Source organism: Papio anubis, chromosome 16 (assembly GCF_008728515.1).
Source record: "Papio anubis isolate 15944 chromosome 16, Panubis1.0, whole genome shotgun sequence".
In the NCBI taxonomy this organism is placed as follows: domain Eukaryota; kingdom Metazoa; phylum Chordata; class Mammalia; order Primates; family Cercopithecidae; genus Papio; species Papio anubis.
Genome location: NC_044991.1, coordinates 84,908,380 through 84,927,747, shown reverse-complemented (window position 1 = coordinate 84,927,747; position 19,368 = coordinate 84,908,380). Strand labels below are relative to the sequence as shown.

The following is a 19,368-nucleotide window of genomic DNA, read 5'->3' as shown; positions in this document are numbered from 1 at the left end:
GACAGAGGACCTGAGACAGGCCGTGCTCGGTTACCTGCCCACTCCGCCATGTAGGTTCCTGCCTGGCCCCACAAGCCTGAGAGTCTGAAAGTTTGAGCTCAGGGATCTCTGGAAGGAGCCTGGCGCTGCTCTTCCCATGGTGCTCTGATGCCCTGTTCATGCTTGGGAGGTACTGACAACCAAAAAGAGGAGTCCTAATTAACAGCCAGCACTTCGGGAGTGTTCTCAGCCCAGGCTGCCCATCAGAATCTTTCGTCCCAGCTGCACTCTTGACCAGTTAAGTCGGAATCTCTGAGGCTGAAGCCTGTGCATCGGGATTTTTAAAGCTCTCAGGTGATTCCAACGTGCTGCCAAAGTTGAGACCAATTGGTCTAGATCAGGGGTTGGCAAATCTTTTCTTTTTTGTTCGAGACAGGGACTTCCTCTGTTGCCCAGGCTGGAGTGCCGTGGTATAACCATAGCTCATTGCGGTCTCGAACTCTTGAACGTAAGCAGTCCTCCCATCTCAGCCTTCCAAGTAGTTAGGACTGCAGGTGTGTACCACCACACCTGGCTAATTTTTTTTATTTTATTTTATTTGTAAAGATGGGCTCTGGCTTTGTTGCCCAGGCTGGTCTTGAACTTCTGGCTTCAAGCAATCCTCCCATCTCGGCTTGCCAAAGCATTGAGATTACCGGTATAAGCCACTGTGCCCAGCCACAGATTTTTTCTTAAAGGGCCAGAGAGTAAATATCTTAGGCTGTGTGGGCTGAACGGTCTGTCACAACTAGTCAGCTTTACCCTTATAGCTCAAAAGCCACTATCGACAATATGTGAACAAATGAGCCTGTTTGCATTCCCCAGAATAATTTACTTATGGGCACAGAACTTTGAATTGCATATAGTTTTCCTGTACCACAGAATATTATTCTTTTGCCTTTTCCCAACCATTTAAAAATGTAAAGGCCACTCGTAGCTGGCAGGTAGTACAAAGACAGGCACCAGGCTGGATGTGGCCCACAGGCTGTACTTTGCCACCCTTGAGAACCATATTCAATTTTTGACTCAAGTTGTTAATTAAGCATCTGCTATGCACCAGGCACAGTGCATAGTGCTGTGTATCCTGAGGATACAGCCGGAAGCATATCAAAATCTCTTGACTTACAAAGCACATGCGTGCACTGTTGGGACTGTATTATTTCACCGCTCAACACCAGCAATTCTGTTATTTGCCTTTCCCGGAAGTGCCTGGCAGCTGCCAACCCAAGACTGAACCCAGAGGAGAACTCGGATTCTAGAAATTGCTGTCTGAAGTTCCCCTCACCTTCCAGGACGGTCCCTTCTCTCCCCACTGTCTGCCCAACCCCGTGTGCAGGTGCTGGGGAGGGACCCACAGGGACTAGGGGTTTGTCTCCTTCCTACAAGGGACAGGAAGCAGAGCTGAGTGGCCGCTTGGTGCCTTGCACTGCTCCGAGGGCTTTACCCCATGACAGCATTTGTATGTTTCCACCCATTTTACAGAGGAGCCAACTGAGCCCAGAGAGGTGAAGTGATTTGCCCAAGGACCTCCGCTAAGTCGTCCCGGCTTTCAGGAAACCAGACCCACTGAGGCAGCTGAGATGATCAAGTTTCGAGAGTGAAGCTGTGGTCAGACCCAGGGATCCTCCAGGCAATCTCCTCCAACCCTCGACTTTGGCTGGACTTGCCTCTTCCACCTTTGCAAGCCACTGGATCACTTCCCCCAGCCTGGAGGTATTTTCCCCGGTGCCAATCCCAGTGTTCCCTTATATTCCTACTTACTTTCAGCATTGGGACATTCCACTGACAAACTGTGCATGTACATCACCATTTTCTTTCGTTTTTGTTGTTGTTACCAGAAGTCAAAGCCCTCTGCTTCTTCATTTATCACTGTAGTCTTCCACCCCACAGGCATTTTTTTTCCCACAAACATGCTTGCCTCTCCCTCTTAATTTTTCTGCTCTGGGTTGATTTCTGACATTTCTAAGCCTGCCCTCAGGCCTGGGGGACCCTGGGGTTACACTAGGGTGTCTACCATGTGCCAGGAAATGGCATTGGAATCCGCACTTCATCCTGGTTTCTCAGTAATGTACCAGAGCTGGTTCTTGTAATGCCTTGCTTTCCCGATAAGGCTAAGAAAGGCAAAACCACCCACCTTTAGTTTATGGAGCTGATTAGGTGGCAGAGCTGTGTGATCATTCAGACCTGGGCTCACGTTCCAGGTACCCGGATGCTGTGACCTTGAGAAGTGGCTCCCACATGTCCAGAATTCACCAACTGGCATGACTTTTCAGAAGGGGGTGGCAAGAGACCACCACAGGTTAGTAATAATAACATTTTAAAGTTACTTTCTGCAATCAAAATCATTTCATAGGAGAATCTCTAACATCAATGCAACAGAAATAATAGTTCTTTTTGCAAAAAGTTCACAACATCTTCCGGTTGGCCTAATTTCCCAGCTGCCTGATGGAAATGCCATCCCAGTCCAGAAGTGGTCCTTGGCGCTGAGCGGGGCAGTCACCAGGCAAGTTGGCTCCTTTGAGTCTCAGTGCTCTCCTCTGCAAAATGCGATAAAATTAACGGCCGCCTAGAGTTGTTCAGTGATTGAGTCAACAAATATGCAAGTAACACCTCCCAAGCACCCGTGACGTGCTGGCTGTGGGAAGTTGCTGGGAACGTGGAATGAAGTACATGAAGCACTTTATCCAGGGCCCGGCTCCGGGCCAGGTTCATAGCAGCTGCTCCCACGGCCAGGCTATTAGCATCCCTGGGGTTGTTACTGTGGGCATTGTCGGTGTTGCTCCAATCAATTCACCTCCCACCCCAGGTGGGTCTTCCAGGAAACTCCCAAATCTGGGTTCTTCCATTAATGGATAGGAGCTTCAGTTTCAAACTTCAATAGCCAGAATTAGAATCCTGACTTCACCAAGTGAGCAACTGACGGCTGGCTGTGGTGGCTCACGCCTGTAATCCCAACACTTTGGGAGGCCGAGGCGGGTAGATCACTTGAGGTCAGGAGTTCGAGACCAGCCTGGCCAACATGGCAAAACCCTGTCTCTACTAAAAATACAAAAATTAGCCAGGCATGGTGGTGCACGCCTATAGTCCCAGCTACTCAGGAGGCTGAAGCATGAGAATTGCTTGAACCTGGGAGGTGGAGGCTGTAGTGAGCAGAGATCATGCCACTGCACTCCAGTCTGGGCAACAGAGCCAGACTCTGTCTCAAAAAAAAAAAAAAGAAAAAAGTAAAAAAAAGGAAGCAAGTGACCCTCTCTGGGCGTCCACTTCCGTGTCTGTACAAAGGGACAGTACTGAGACCTACCTCATAGGGTTCTCACGAGAACTGTGTACAGTAATTCAGGTGAATGCCTGAGCAGTGCTCAGCGTGTAGCAGGAATGCAAGATGAACTCAGTATTTAGTATTACTTTGAGACAGGGTCTCACTTTGTCACCCAGGCTGGAGTATGGTAGTACAAACATGGCTCACTGCAGCCTCCACCTCCTGGGCTCAAGCAATCCTCCTGCCTCAGCTTCCCAAGCAGCTGGGACTACAGGCACATGCCAACATGCCCAGCTAATTTTTGTATTTTGTGTAGAGACGGGGTTTCACCATGTTGCCCAGGCTGGTCTCAAACTCCTGGGCTCAAGCGATCTGCCCACCTCAGTCTCCCAAAGTGCTAGGACTACAGGCGTGAACCACCACGCCTGGCCTGAATTCCGTATTATTGTTGTTGCTGCTGCTGCTGAGATATACCAGCCCATTAGATTGCAGATCCCATTCTCTTTCCATTCTCTGTGACAGTCTCCATGGATGCTGTCTGCCCTTCTCTCTCTCCTTCCCAAGTCCACTTGACCAAATGACTTCAAGACCTGCAGAACAGAGTAACAGCCTGTCCTCGGTCATAAGCACAGGGGTGCTCGCTGGCCACATGGGCTGACTCAGTGCTGTTTCTCCACTGGCCAACTGAGACCTTCCCCGAAAGGAACCAGACCCTCCAGGAAGCAAAGGCAGCCCTGTCCACCTGCCCTTATGGTACCAAAAAAAGCCCCCATATATAAAACCAAGAAAGCAATTTGGCTGTTGGCTGCATCCTAAATGCTGAAACCTGGTTTCTGATGTCCGAGGCTGTTCCCTGCCGGAGAGGCACATACAGACCCCCTCACCTCGGACAACTGTGTCCCATCTCCCCACACTAGCTGCCTGGTCACTTTGAACCCTGGGATGCCACCAAAAGGGGCCGAAGCAAATGGCGCTATAAACCAACGGCGTAATGACCCACCCCGGCCAGAGACCACTGCACCGTGGGATACACCTCCTTGGAGGCCAGCTTCCCTCCTCCTTGTGGGGAGGTCTGCAGTCATCTGACAGTCAGTGTCTCCATGGAGCCTTCTCTGTGCTAGGCTGGAAGCTGGGGTTACACGGCAGACAAACCAGACAGATCCCTATTGTCAAAGGGTTTACAGTTTAGTGAGGCAAAGACAAGAAAAGACAGCTGCACACACTCAATCCAGGTTCTTACTGGTGACCCAAGGGAAAGAAACAGGGTGATAGGGTAGGACATAATGAGACAAGGGGAAGGCTTCCAGGAGGAGGTGACATTCAGGCTGAGCCCTGAATGACAAGACCATGCCAGGCAGGGGAACAGCGAAGGCAAAGGCCCTGGCGTGGGAGGCAGTGGACCAGGTGCAAGACTGCTGCTAGGGGCACCAAGCAAGAGAACAGGAGGAAATGAGGCTGGCCAGGGGGCAGGGCTGGTCAAGCAGCCTGAGTGCCCTGGGCCAGGGGTATGGACTCAGTGGGGAGGTCTCCAAGGGTTGCAGCTGCCTCTGGAGGGCCGATACTTGGCCTGGTTTCCCTGGAGGCACGATGTTGAAAGGAGACCTTGTCTGTCTCCCAGACTCAGCCTGAGCCAACGCTGATCTGCTTCTCAGTGGGAGAAAGGTGATCTTGTCCAGTGGTCGCAGGTTTGGAATTTCACATTGCTTTGTTGGGCTTTGGGTGAGGAGAAAGGGATAAGATTTACAATTCAGTCCAGAGTGGGCATGTTTTGTTTCTGTCTGTTCTCCTGAGAACTTTTGCTGTCAGAGGGATAAGCAAAGAGTCAGGGGTACCTCAGCGTCAGTTCTTACACCAGAACACATGCTCCTTGAGGTCAGTGATTGTGTCTGCTTTGGTCATAACCAAATCATAGGGACTGAACACTGAATGAATGAATGAATGAATGAGTAAATGAGTGAGCGAATGAATGAATGGTAGAATTCTGGGGGGTGTTGTGGCCATACCGGCATTGTTTGAAGAAAACTTACGTAGTATTTCCTAGATCGTTGAAGCAATCAACGTGCCATTGATTCAACAACTTTTCCGAGACAGGCAGCCCCGAGTGCTCATTTCCACCGTAACGCATGTCCCCATTTCAGAAACCAAAGAGGGTGACTCCCGCAAAAAGGGATGGTGCTGGGTTGCGTAGTGTCCCCCAAATTTCATATCCACCTGGAACCTCAGATGTGACCATATTTGGAAATAGGGTCTTTTCAAATGTCTTGAGTTGGGATGGGTCATACTGGATTTGAGCGCACCCTAAATCCAGTGACTGGTGTCCCTATGAGAAGCCAAAGTGAAGACACAGAGAGTCACACACGGAGAGGAAGACCATGCACAGAGGCAGAGATCTGCCTGCCGATCTCTGTGACGCGTCCACATGCCACACATTGCCAAAGGAGCCAGCAGCCACCAGGCCGGGAGAGAAACACTGGACAGATTCTCCCTGGAGCCCCTAGAGGGGCCGGCCCCGCTGGCATCGTGATTCTGGACTTCTGGCCTCCTGGACTGCGAGAGAATGAGCTGCTATTGTTTTACGCAAAGACAGGGACCAGGTATTTTTGGCTCACCTTTGCATTTCCCTCACCATTGCCGAAGTCAACGTAGCCCAAATGTGCCACTGAAGGCAGAGAGTGTTGAAATGGGCACCACGCACCCTAGACATGGAAAGACCGATCTCCAAACCTTGCGCATCTGTTTCCTGGGCTGCTGTGACAAATTCCCAGAAACTGGTGGCTTCAAGCAGCGTTGATCCTCTCACCGTTCTAGAGGACGAAAGTTCACAATCAGTTATTGCAGGAGCAAAATTAAAGTGTCAGCAGGGCCAGGCTTCCTCCAGAGGCCCCACTGGGGTCCTACCTGCCTCTGCCAGCTCCTGATGGCTGCCTGTGTGCCCGTGTCCCTTGGCTCACGGCTGCATCACTTCAGCCTCTGCCTCCTCCAGGTCTCTGCCTCTAGTCTCTGCCTCCTCCCAGGTTTCTTTCTCCCCCTGCCTGGTCTCTGCTTCCAGTCCCTGCCTCCAGTCTCTGCCTCCCCCCTACCCCGGTCTCTACCTCTCGCTCTCCATCCCGGTCTCTGTCTCTGCCTCCCTCTGCCTGCTCTCTGCCTCTACCTGGTCTCTGCTTCTGTCTTCCCGTGGCCGCCTCCTCTGCACAAGTTGAATCTCCCTCTGCCTCCCTCTCATTTTACAGATAAGGAAACTGAGGCTTGGAGGTCGTAGCTGATCTGTCAAATGGTGTGATAACACCAACCTCCAAGGGTTGCTGAGAAGTTGACATGGAGCCACTCCGGTTGCGAAGCCCCCAGCACAGCGCCTCCCTGTAGCAAGTACGCCATAAGGGCTGGGGTTGTTATTGTTGTGTTTCTGAGATGCATTTTTTTCATATTTTAATCATTCAGGCAGGAGGCTGCAAACTACAATCACTGTGTAAATTTAACATGGTCACACATCTGATCTGCTCCCTCCTCTACTCCCAAAAGTTGTTTTTAAATAGAGCATGTGATGCTGTGAAGAGCAGATACCTTTCTGTTCCACATTTTTGTTGGGAGAGGACATGAGTGAAAGATGCGACGACTGGGAGGGGCTTGTCTAAGAGGAAGCCCCGGCTTTCTCTGCAGTGGGGTCTGTCCTCCTCTGGGTGCTCATCATTCACTCAGATGAAGTGATAGAACCCACGCTTGTCAGATTTGCAAGTGTCTCCAAGGGGAAGGGGCACCCAGGGGCTGAGGGTGAAGGCCACAGGCTGAGAAGCTCTCGCCAGTAGTCAGTGAGGAGCAGCAAATTCGGGTCTTGGCACTCAGCCTCCTTAGGTCAGCTGCAAAATCCAAGGGCGATGCTGGTCAGAATGGCTACATTAGTAAGAGTGGCAAACCGAGTGCCGGGGAGGATGTGGAATACCAGGAAGTCTCCGTCCACTGCAGGTGGCAATGAATGGGCGTCGGTACGACCACCTTGGAAGACTGATCAGGAATATCCACTAAAGCTGAACACAAGCCCACCCTCTGCCAGCATTCCCAGTCCTGGCAAAGGACCCCAGAGAAAGGAGAACAAGTGTGCAGGGAGCAACCCAGGAGACAATGGTACAAGTGTCCGCAGCAACCCCACCTGCAAGAGCCAACACCTGGGAACAACCCATGCCCATGACAAGAGAAGGGACAAGTCGTGGTGTCTGCACACAAAGGAAAGCTGCAGAGCCATGAAAAGGAACAAAGCAGCAAGGTGAACCTAGCACACCTAACCGTGACTGAAGAAGTCAGACCCAGAAGAATCCATACCACAGGATTCTGTTTACAGAACGTCAAGCCTGGGTGCCTTGGTTCATGCCTATAATCCCAGCACTTTGGAAGGACATGGTCGGAGCTTGAACCCAGGAGTCCAAGACCAGCCTGGGCAACATAGCAAGACTCCGTCTCTACAAAAAATTAAAAAATTAGTTGGGCATAGTGGCGTGCACCTGTAGTCCCAGCTACTTGAGAGGCTGGGGTGGGAGGATCGCTTGAGCCCAGGGGAGATGGAGGCTAAAGTAAGCCATGATCACACCACTACACTCCAGCCTGGGTGACAAAGTGAGACCCTGTCTCTAAAAATACAAAAATAAAATTAAACAATAGAAAGTCAAGAATGGACTAAATAAATCTACTGTCAAGGAAGTCAGAATCATGGTTATCTCTTCAGCAGGGACACAGGTGGGCAGTAACTGGAAACGAGGTGGGCAGTAACTGGAAACAAGGTGGGCAGTAACGGGAAACTCTCTGGAGTGATGGGAAGCCTCTCGATCTTGATCCGGGAGGATCAAGGTGTATTCAACGCGAAAAGTCATCAAACTATCGACTTTGGATTTGTGTGCTTTGCTCTCAATATATGTGCCGTCAACAACAACAAAAAAATACTACTCTGCCCAAGCATTCAACTTACATCAGCGCACTTACCCCTCACCAGAACCTGATGAAGAGGGAGCTATTTCCCCGTTTTGCAGAGGAGAAATCCCAAAATCTCCGCGGCTCCCAGGAGGGTGGCAGGCTGGGTCCTGTGAGCCAGATTCCCACTGTGAACTGCAGACATAGAGGCCACACCTGCAGGTGGCCTTCCCTGGGTCCAGCTAGAAACTGTTCTTGCCCTGCTCAGCTGTGGAAAGACCCTGTCTTGTGGTACTGGAGGATGCTGCCAGACCACGGACCCCCAGTGAGAACAGGGCCAGCTTCAAGGGATGTAACGTGCAGCCACATGAGGCTCTGCCCTCAGAAGAGGCTCAGAGCTCGCCTGTCACCATCCTGAAGTTCTTGCTGATTTTTTGAACATGGAGCCTGGCATTTTTGTTTACATTGGGCTCCACAAATGATGTAGCAGATCTTGAATAGAACACCATGATGTTTAGCATGATCCTTAGTTACTGAGGGACCGTTCTATGGAAAGAGAAAACGAATTGATGCTGCTAGGAAAACGAATTATGGAAGTTATAAAGCAGGCAGCCTGATGTATGGAAGGACTTCCTGCCAGTGACGATGGCTCTAAATGAGCTGCCTCCAAAGAAAAAGTGTTACTCTGTGCCAAGTGTTCAGCCTGCATCAACGCACTTACCCTTCACCATAACCAGGTGAAGAGGGAGCTATTATCCCCAATTGGCAGAGGAGAAAAACTGAGACCCCACAGATTTTATTAGCTTGCCCTGTGTCACTCAGCTGGTTAGCAGTGATGCTGGGACTTGAAACTAAGTCTGACTCACTCGGAGTTGGCATCCACCACCAGATTCCTCAGAGATTCAAGCTGCAGGCTGCACATCTGGGGCCAGTGGAGGGGTTTGCAGCCTCAGAGTCGCAGGGCTTCAGAGCTCAAGGTGGTGATTTCGGGATTTCAAACACAGACAGGAGGCAAAGCAAAGAACGCCAGGGCAATCGCTGTGTGCCAGCCACAGAGGGCCCCCCCCCCCGTGGGCTGCTGGCATGGGGAGACAAGGGAACAAAGCTGCTCAGGGCATTCATGAGCTCGTGGGACACATGAGTAAAGCTGATGTGTGACACTAGGGAGGGGTGTGGACCGAGGCAATTCATGTTTTAAAAATGTTTAAATACCATGCAGGCAAAACCAAAACCCCTCCTGCAGGCTGTGTTCAGGTCAACGTTAATGGTAGCTGGTTTAGACTGACAGCCTCCTGAGGGCAGGGAGGGTATGTCATGCCCAGCAAGGCGCCCCACCAGCCCAGCACAGGGCCTGGCAAGGAGGTAGCCTGTTTACCGGACATGTGGCCCCAATGCCTGTCTGTCTCACTGCCCCTCTTCCTGTCCAATGCCACCCCATAGGGCTGGGCCTTGCCGTAGGGGGCAGGACCCCAGCTCACCTGGCTCTGCCTCACCCACCTGATTCCTATCCCCCTCTTCTCTCCCACTTCCCACTAGCACAGGCCTAACTTAGAACATTCTTGGAAAAGAAACGCTGAGTACTAGACAAGTATTGGGATAGTACAGTGGTTAAGAACAAGGGCCCCGGGAGTAGACAGACCTGGATTTGAATCAAGCCCCACCACCTCCTAGCCACAAGACCTTAGAAAAGTTACCTTGCCTCTCTCTGCCCTGGTTTCCACATCTGCAAAATAAGAATAATAATGGTGCCTAATTTGGTTTTTGTGAATATTAAGTTATATAAGACTTGTAATTTTGTTAATATTAAATTGCATGTAATACATGTGAAATGCCCAGAACACCACTTTACACATAATAGGCATTTCATCAGTGCTATCTGTTCTTCTTTGCTGTTGTTGCCGTTGGAGGCAGGGTCTCGTTCTGTTGCCCAGGCTGGAGTGCAGTGGCACAATCATAGCTCACTGCAGCCTCAAACTCCTGGGCTCAAGCCATCCTCCTGCCTAAGCCTCCCAATTGACTGGGACGACTGGCATGCACCAAGACACCTGGCTGATATATACCTGTCTTTCTTTCATTTTTTTCTTTTTTTTAAGAGATGAGGTCCCACTACCGTTGCCCAGGGGTCTCAAACTCCTGGGCTCAAGCAATAATCCTGCCTCAGACTCCCAAAGTGCTAAGGTGCTAAGACTACAGGCGTGAGCTACTGCGCCTGGCCTGCTGTTGTTCTTTATTGCATGAACAATTGCCATTTATCAAACACCTCCTATGTGTTAAGCTCTCTGCTGAGAACTAGTCTTTGCAATAATTATTCAGAAAGTACATATTGACTACAAACTGGGGCAGACCTTCCTCAAGGCACATGGGTACCTCCCCGTGGAGCTCACACCCTTTTAGAGGAGATACAATAAAAGCCAGGATGGGGAAAAGCAGTGGGGAAGAAGGGGAGGTAATGCTGAGCCACCTGCCCATGGTTAGAGACGCAGCAGGCCTGGGACTCCTGACGCTTCCCTCCTGCCTTATACCTGATCTAAGAAGGCCCTGCCGGGCACACAGTAGATGCCCAGGAAACGTCTGCTGAAGGGCTGGAGCCTCACAAAACCCTACTGATACAAACAGGCTCAGCGAAGCTGAGTGACTTGCCCAAGATCCTAAGAGGTGGTGGAGGAATCGCCTTTCCCAGAAAAGGACAAGCGCTTCGGAGCCACAGCTGCAGGGCTGCAGCCCCTGCGGACCCTGAGCCTTTAAACCCCGAAGCCGCGAGCCCAGCCCCGCAGCCACCACGTGGATTTAAAACCCACGCAGCCGCCGGGCTCCGGCCCCTCTCCCACCATTGGTCGAGGCCGCCAGCACTTGTATCCAATAGATCTTGCTTCTCCCGGAATCCCAACTTGGGATTGGCCCGTTTGCTGTGTCATTTCGGGCTGCCCATGACGTCAGCCTGTCTGGCACCCCGCCCCCCTTCGGTGTCTTGACTGCTGTTAAAGGAGCCGCAGGAGGTAGGACTTGAGAGTTGCTTCAGAGGCGCTATTAAGTAAAAATTTTTAAAAATTTTTCTAAATGAATGCTTATCGTAGAAAATATAGCAAACAATATGATAAATATATTGCATTTAATCCATTACACAAAGCTGACCACTGTTAATATTTTGGCAAATATCATTTCAGTCCTTTTTCTAATAATATTTTTGTACAAAGTTGAGATCAGTTCTGCAGCCTATTTTTAAATTTAGTTTACATGAGACTTTATGTCGTCAGACAATTTTTGAAAACATGGTTTTGAACAGTTTTATGATCACTGACTTATTTACGCATCCCCTATTTGTTTTTAATTTCATTGCACTTTTGCTTTTACAAATGAAGACAGGATCAACGTTCTTCTCCTTAAAACTCTGTTCACTTCTCTGATTATTTCCTTAAGATATGTGGTAGAAACGGACCTACCGGTTGCAAATACTCATACTTTAAGGGACTAGTCCACATTGCAAAATTGTTTTGCGTTTATTCATTCAGCAAATATTTATTGGGCATGACCACATGCCAGTCACTGCTAGGGGCTGTGGACACGGAGAATAAGACAGATGTAGCCCGTGCTGCCTTCAAAGACGCAATGCCAGTTTCACTGCCTTTGAAGCCAGCTCTTCTTGGACACCGATTCCCAAGCCCTAAACTGAGGACAGATTCACTTGGCCTGAGGGCTACCTGTGCAGATGGGACAGGACCGTGTCTCCAACCCTGGCACAGAGATGCAGGTGAAGGGCACAGAGTGTTTTCCTGGTGCCACCCCCTTGCGGGGACTGTTGGACACTGTCATGCCCTGTTCCTCTGGGCTCCCACAGTGCCTGCCTGGCATTCTGGATGCTTTGCAGACATCTCAGCATTTGTTCCTAGACCAGACACTGGGGACACACAGGACACAGTCTAGCTGGGGCGAGATACTGAAAGAAGCCACTCACAAATTCACACACACAAAATTATAATTTGGGATAAGTTCTCCAAAGGGAAGAAAAGGGTCTGTTTGTATTTTGTCCAGGATGGGGAGCCCCTGGAATGCACAGTGTGTAGTGTTAATCAGTCTCCCCTCCTATCCGTGGGGGGTACATTCTGAGACTCCCAGTGGATGCCTGAAACCTCAGATAGCACCGAACCCTATATACTCTGTTTTTTCATACACGTGGATACCTACAATAAGGTTTAATCTATAAATTAGGCATAGTAACAGATTGACAACAACAGCTAACAATAACACAGAACAATTATAACAATATAATGTAATAAAAATTATGTGAATATCGTCTCTCCCTCTCTCTCACACACTCTCAAAATATCTTACTGTACTGTACCCACTATTTTTGGACCTCGGCTGACCATGGGTAACTGAAACCTTGGAAAGGGAAGCCATGCATGGGGTGGTGGGGGCGGGGGGACTACTGTAATTAACTTTTTCAAGAGATTGCTCCAAGCCAGGCCCTGTGCTCAGTGCCCTGCGTGAATTCCCCATGTAATTCTTGCAGTTGCCCTATGTGTGGATACCTGTCAGATCTCCACTTTTAAGTTGAAGAAACTGAGGCCCAGAGTAGCTCATTCACTTTCTCCAGCAAGGGCACACAGAAGTGGTAACATATACTTGCCTGACCCCGCCGTTTTCCGCATGCAGAATTCAGTTTTTGGGGAAATGGGCAGATGAGTGAGTAAGCCCATCAGAGGGGAAACTGTGGAGGCAGAGCTGGCCTGCGCTAGTCACTGTGCAGTCCCACGGCTTGTTGCAGCGCCTGGCACGAGGTATGGAATAGCCTCCGTGCCAGGTGAGGTGCCCAGCATTAGCACTGCACACAGCCAGGCAGACACAGTCATGTCGGAGTCCTCTGTGATTAGTGTGGTCTTTGCTGTCACACCCAGCCCACTCTACCTGCTTCCCCTCAAACCCAGCAGCGGAACACAAAGGGCCAACCTCTCCTAAATCTCTCTCATGTCATTGAGAAGCATAGTTTTATATTATTAATTACCCCTAACAAGAGTACAATGTGTCATTTGTGACAAGAGAGACGCAGAACACTTTTGGTTGGTTGTTTCTGGTCCATGAAGTCAGCTTGAATGACTAATAGTTCTTTCTGAAAGTGTTTCAGACATGAGTTAAACATCTGGAATCTTCCATTTCCCTCTCAAGCTCAACCTGTGCTAGAAAGGTCTGTGTATTAAGCTATTTAAGGTAACCAAAGACCCTGCGGGGCCTGGGCCGCTGTCAGGTGCTGGATGGATCCTAGCTCAGCTCTGCCTTTCTCTGGCACCTTGAATCTTCTCCAAGTCATGGCCCTCTCTGGGCCTCAGTTTACCCATCTGTCAGAAGTCCAAATTGGCTCTAATGTTCCCTTCTGTCCTCTCCTTCTGCCCACCCCTTATCTCCCTGCCTGGCTTCCAAAGCCCTGTCTTTTCGGGAAGAATCCAGTTCCCTGCTGAAATTGAAAAACTGGACAGAAGAGAATGGGATGGCACCCTGGGGTGGAGGTGGGGGTGTCATCTGTGGCCAATTTAGCCGAGCTTCTTTGGATTGCTGTTGGAGAACTCAACCATCTGACATTTGTCCAGCAGCAAAGCTCATGTATCAGTGCCTAAACAAACAAAATGCAACCAAGAAAATGTGCACACACACGCGCAGATGACGCACAACACACGCATACCCTCACGGCAGAAGTATTCACATGTGTACCCCACACATATGTACAACACCACATGCACCCTCAAACGCTCAACACAGACGACACACACCACACACATACAAACACCCCCACAGCATGAATATGCACATGTACGTCCCACATATACATGCAACACACACACACAAGCTCACAGTGTAGACCACACATGCACAACACGTCTTTCTGGCTGAGACTTCTGGTTCTGGTCGATATCATACAAACTCTCCTCGCTCTTTTCGGTAGGTGCTAGCCCAGGTGACTGGCTTCTGGATGCTCGGTTGGAAGGATACTTGGTTGGAAGGATACTTGGAGGTGGAGAGGGTGAGTGAGCGGGAAGACTTGTTAGCTGGTCATGAAGGCAGCCAAAAATGGGATTTGAGTGTGTTTGTGGCTAGGTGCCCCTCCCACATTTACTCCAAGGAGGTTTGCCAAGCACCCACTGCAGGCCAGACTGGCCCGCCTGCTGGAGCTACCAATCAAGTGGAGGGGATGCTGAACTCACAGACACCGAGTCCAGGGGCCGCTGGGCCCTGTGCTGAGGCCTCCCGACGCTGCCTCTCCCTCACTGTGAAATCCTGCTCCTCCCTGTTCAGTGGCAGAGGGGATGCGGGTTCAGTGAGCTGAGCAGCCTGCCAAGGCCGCCCACGCCGGATCCAGAGCAGGTGCTGACGGGGCCTCTCTCACCACCCCAGCCCCTCCAGCCTCACTCCGCTGCAGAGTCAGCTGCCCTCGTTGTCGGAAATGAGTTTTTATGAACGAACACCACCAGTGGTGAGGCCAGTGGTGGATCCCAGGGAGCCTCCATGGAGCCAAGGGGGACAGTGCCAACCGAGTCCAGTAGGACGGCTAGGAAGGACCCAGTCAGAGGCAGTGAGGAGGGAGAGGGGGTGCAGAAGGCGTCATTTGCTGAGGCTAACCCATGGGCTTTGGGGCCCAAGTACCGGATTCCCATCCCAGCTCCACCTCATCCTTGGGTCCCTAAGCCTCAGTGTCCCCATCTGTCAAATGGGAATAATATTAGTTTGGACCTCAGAGGGTTGCTGTGGGGATCCAGTGAGCTAATTTCTGGCTCACCGTAGGATCCCAATGCATATTTGTTGAATGACTAAGTGGAAGAATGTGAAGTGGTTAGAACAGGGCCTGGCACGGTGCATGGGCAGTGCCCAATAAACATTGGCTCTTACTAGTGTTTAAAAGTAAAACAAGAGAAAAACAAAACAAAACACAAATGAAGTCCAAAGTTGCTAACCTGTGAAAGTTGACAGCTCCAATTAACCCCAACCTAAGGAACAAAATGAGCCTGCTGGATGCCATTTCCGAAGGTGCTAAATTGGGAGGGGAGGTCACTAAGTTGCTTAAGGTTTCCCAAGACTAATTCTGCAGAGGCAGCTCCGTCCAGGCAGGCCAGGGGGTGGCAGGCAGACCGGGGCACAGATGGCCCTGAGAAGGGCCTCTGCCTTGTGCCCACAACCGGCTCCCCAAGCAGGACCTTTGTTGGCTCAGCCAGGCACTTTCCACAGTGGCCAGCCACCCTCGGCCAGCGGGCACAGTCAGGACATTGCCAGCCACCCTCGGCTGTGGCCAAAACCCACACTGACTTCCACGGGGTCCCAACTGGCTGCCAGTGGGGGCCTGGCATCTGAGCAGGACTGGTTATAGATTTGCAGGCTCCCGTGTTTAGAAATTGTTAACTATTAGGAATTTCAAGAGGTCAACAGTAGAGAAGTAAACTAAACCAAAAAATAAAATAAAATAATACAATAAACCCCCGACCCTTCAGAGCATGTGGCCCTGGCGAGTGCAGGGGGGCTGCCCTCCCACAAAGCTGGCTCTGCGCCCAAGTCTGGCACAGCACAGAGGCGCGGCGCCGCTGGGAGCAAAGCCCCTTTACCTGCTGAAACAGGACGTTTCCTCTGGAAATATCCCCCCTGCCACAGATTAAACCCATGGGCAGGGCGGATGGTGGCACACACTGTCTGGAGTCCCAGAAAGGCCTGTCTCTGCAGTCACCTGTTTCACAATCCATTTGCTTCACACACCCATTTCACAACCCCACGGCCACAGCCAGGCCGGGAAATGTGTCCCAAACTCTAAACCTACTGGGACCATGAGAGTCTCCTAGTTCCTGATGCCCCCACCGGCCTGGCACCCCCTCTCCACTGTCTCCTACATGCGCAGCCCACGTCTCCCCAGAGAGGAAACCCAACCCTTTGGGCTCAAGTCACCTCCAAACCCTCCCCCTTTATATTCTTCCCAGGTTTCGTCTCTCTGAAATTACCACCTGGACTCATCTTTTTACACATGTGATGTCAGCCTCACCTGTGAGCCTCAGTATGGCTGGGGCTGCACCTGTGGGTGGTCGGTAACTACAGGTGGAATGAGATGCCACCTCCTCAGAGAGGGCTTCCTTGATCTCACCCCAACTCTGGCCTTTGGCCTGTCATCACCATGTCTGAAATGACCTCCTGACCACATTGGCCTATGAGTTTGCATGTGTGTCTTTAGTCCCTTTGTCCCTCACAATGTCACACGAGGTCAGGGAGTTTGTTTTCTTCCCAGCCCTGTGCCCAATACCCAGCACAGAGCTTCACACTGACTAGGAGCAGAATGTTTGTTGAATGAGTGAACAAAACCTTTCTTTTACCTCTGACTTGTGGCCTTCTTCCCAGGGACTCAGGCCTGCCCAATCGTGGTGCCCCTTCCCCACTCCCACTCCCAGCGGTGAGCCCTCCCTCCTCAGCCCATTAACACCTTGGCTGTGCCCATTTCCCCTGGGTAGAATCAGGGAGTTGTGACCTCCTCTGCCTGTGCCTGACAGTGGGCTCTGCCCCTCATGCCCAAATTGCCGGCATCACAATCCCTGGCACATCTAGGGTTACCAGATTTCGCAAAGAAAAACACAAGCTATCCAGTTAAATTGAGATATACTTATACTAAACATTATTCATAGTTTATCTGAAATTCAAACTGAACTGGGTGTCCTGTATTTAATTCTGGCAGTCCTGGGCACACACGAAGCCTCCTGTGAATGCTGGCAGTCCAGCCTATGCTCCTTCCAAAGCAATTCTCCTTTCCTACTGCCCCGTCAGGGGCCCTGTCTGTGCTGGAATCATCATTCTCCTCATCTGTAAAATGGAAAATAAAATGATAGTGGTTCCTCCCTCCCAGGGTTGCCAAGATGATTAACATAACAACTAAGATGTATCCGGCCCCTTCTTCTCTATTTGCAAGGCATCAATCCCTTCATTCCTCGCAATCACACCATGTGAAGGTGCCATGAAGGTGCCACCCATTTTGCAGAAGAGGAAACTGAGGCTGGAGAGGTGAAAGCACTCAGCCAAGGTGACACAGCTATGTCCCACTCATCTTTGGGTGACCCTCAGGTTTGGACCCTCAGTTCTGAACACTGCCTTAAACTCTCCAGACAGAATCAACTTTGGAACTAGCGCCAGAGACCACTAAGTCAATCCCAGGTGACACCATCAGCACTCAATAAATGGTAGCCACTGCCTTTGTCGCAGACAGATCAATGGGAGGTCAAGTGTTGTGGGTAGGTTTGGTTTCTTTAATCCACTGAATTAACTGGTTATTTTTGCCTGCTGGCAGTGCAGCCTCCATTGTGTAAATGCCATCTCACTTCCAAGACAATCAACGTGTGACTTCTCCCAGCCAGACTAGCCAGGTCTCCCGAGACTTCCCGGAGGGCAGGGGCTGGGTCTGGCATGGCTGAATTCCCTCGGCTCAGGGTTGCAGCTCAGCTGGAGTTAGTTGATTGAATGAATGAAGAAATGGCTGAAAGCAGGAGTGGTAAAGATGACCTCCTTTACCCTAGGAAGTGAATGGGACCCAGGTTATCTCCAGGCCCAGCCAATATTTGCAGTGGTCCCCCAAGGGCCGCTCAGGACCCCTCAGCTTTTCTCTTAAGTTGCAGAGGCCAAACTGCAGCAATATCTCCCCTGATAAAAGACACGCTGATGATACTGCACCTTCCTCAAGGCAGGGGCTGAGGGAGCCCAGCTCACAGCAGGGTGCCATCTGGGGTAGACCCTGGGTATTGCCCCACTCCTGGGCCAGGGCCTGGGTCCTGATCTAGTGTTGGCTGTGGCTCCAAGAGTGAGCGTCTCCTCTCAAACAGAAGATGGTCAGTGACTCTGAACCTCCCTCTGGGCTGGGCATTCTTGGACTCCTCCAAAGAGCCTGGACCAGCCTGAGCCACATCCCTGGGCTTGACTTCTCCGGAACAGGCCTCCCAGTCTTTCTGGGGGAGCTCTGGCGGCATCTCTGTGCCTGTGCAGGGAGAGCAGGAACCCACTTCCTGCACCGGCTTTCTCTGAAGGATGAATTTACTCTGGTCTAGGTAAGTTCTCCCCTGAGGCCACCTTCATTTCCCAAATTCCAGCTTTTCCTTCTCTATCCAAACTGTTTACCAACACAATAACACTTTTTAAAAGCTTTTTTTGTTTGTTTGCTTTGAACACACACTAAGTCCCTGCTAATTACTAAAACTCCAGGCATTACAGGAATATGTGGATATTTAAAGAATCAGGACTATGTGGGAGAGGGAGAGGCAGCTACCCCAGGGTCCTGGGTTGGAACACAGGCTCCTCCACCGTGTGACTTTCAACAAGCAACTTCCCTGACCAGCTTCCCGCTCTGTAAAATGGGGAGAATGACATTCGGCCACACTGAGTCGGTGTCAGGTTGAGTTAGTATTTGGAGAGTTTCTGGCACAGGTAGGTGCTCCTTAAGTGCTTGTTAAATAAGTGAAGCTTTGAGAAAGTGTCTAAGAGGCGACCCACTAAATTCTTAAGAGGCTGGAGGTGGGCCAGGGAGGGGAGGTCTCTTATGTAATATTTTAATATCTTTTTAAACCAGAAGAATGTGTTCTTGTAGCACTCCTGTAATTAAAACTTAATGAAATAAAAGTACACCCCTCCCGCTCATGCTCATATCCCTTTTGAACTCCGGCGCCGCGCCCCCCAGTCGGTGGCCCCTCGGGCAGCAGACAATGGGTGTGGATTCGCCCCAGGTCCCGCCGGCTGGGGCGGCGACGGTACACCAGTCCCCGACAGCTATTTACATGACAAGGGCTTCCGGGCGTGTCTACGCGAGTTCCCGTCTTTCCTGGTCGTCCTCCTTGGGTTCGGGTGAAAGCGCTTGGGGGCTCAGTGGGCCATGATTTCCGAGCTGCTGCAGAACTGAAGGCGGACAGTCTCCTGCGAAATCAGGCAATGGGTGATCCATCTTGGGGGCTTCCTCCCCCTTTCTCCAATTTCTCTTCCCTGAGCCCCCAGGGACCTTGTGCTCCTCAGAAGACAGGCTAGCCCCAAAAGCCTGGGTCAAGGACCCCAGGGACGGGGGCGAGGGGAGGGCGCACCAGCAACCCGCCCGGGTGCGGCTGGCACCGAGTTCGGCTCCCTGGCCGCGGGCGTGCGCCGGGCTGGCGTGCCAAGCTGACCGCCGTTGGGGAGAGGGCACAGCGCCCCTCCTCCGTTGCGCGGGT

General features: G+C 51.1%; 1 protein-coding gene and 2 long non-coding RNA genes across 3 annotated transcripts in view; 2 read left to right on the top strand and 1 right to left on the bottom strand.

The window, feature by feature from the left end:
* Positions 1-1,590: 1,590 nt before the first annotated feature.
* LOC103887924 lies at positions 1,591-6,591 on the top strand. Its single transcript, XR_002515071.2, has 3 exons — positions 1,591-1,731; positions 2,220-2,317; positions 6,508-6,591. It is a non-coding gene; the product is annotated as an uncharacterized LOC103887924 (long non-coding RNA).
* Positions 6,592-6,905: 314 nt separating this feature from the next.
* LOC108580567 lies at positions 6,906-19,024 on the bottom strand. The gene is made up of 3 exons (XR_001891764.2): positions 18,946-19,024; positions 8,246-16,990; positions 6,906-7,131 (listed from the first exon to the last, which is right to left on the bottom strand). It is a non-coding gene; the product is annotated as an uncharacterized LOC108580567 (long non-coding RNA).
* Positions 18,834-19,368, top strand: part of PMEPA1 (prostate transmembrane protein, androgen induced 1) — a 62,275-nt gene continuing 61,740 nt past the window's right edge. The window contains exon 1 of the mRNA XM_009215873.4: positions 18,834-19,100. Within this exon, the coding sequence (XP_009214137.1) occupies positions 19,097-19,100 (4 nt within the window). The 5' untranslated portion in view covers positions 18,834-19,096. The remainder of the gene's footprint in view (positions 19,101-19,368) is intronic.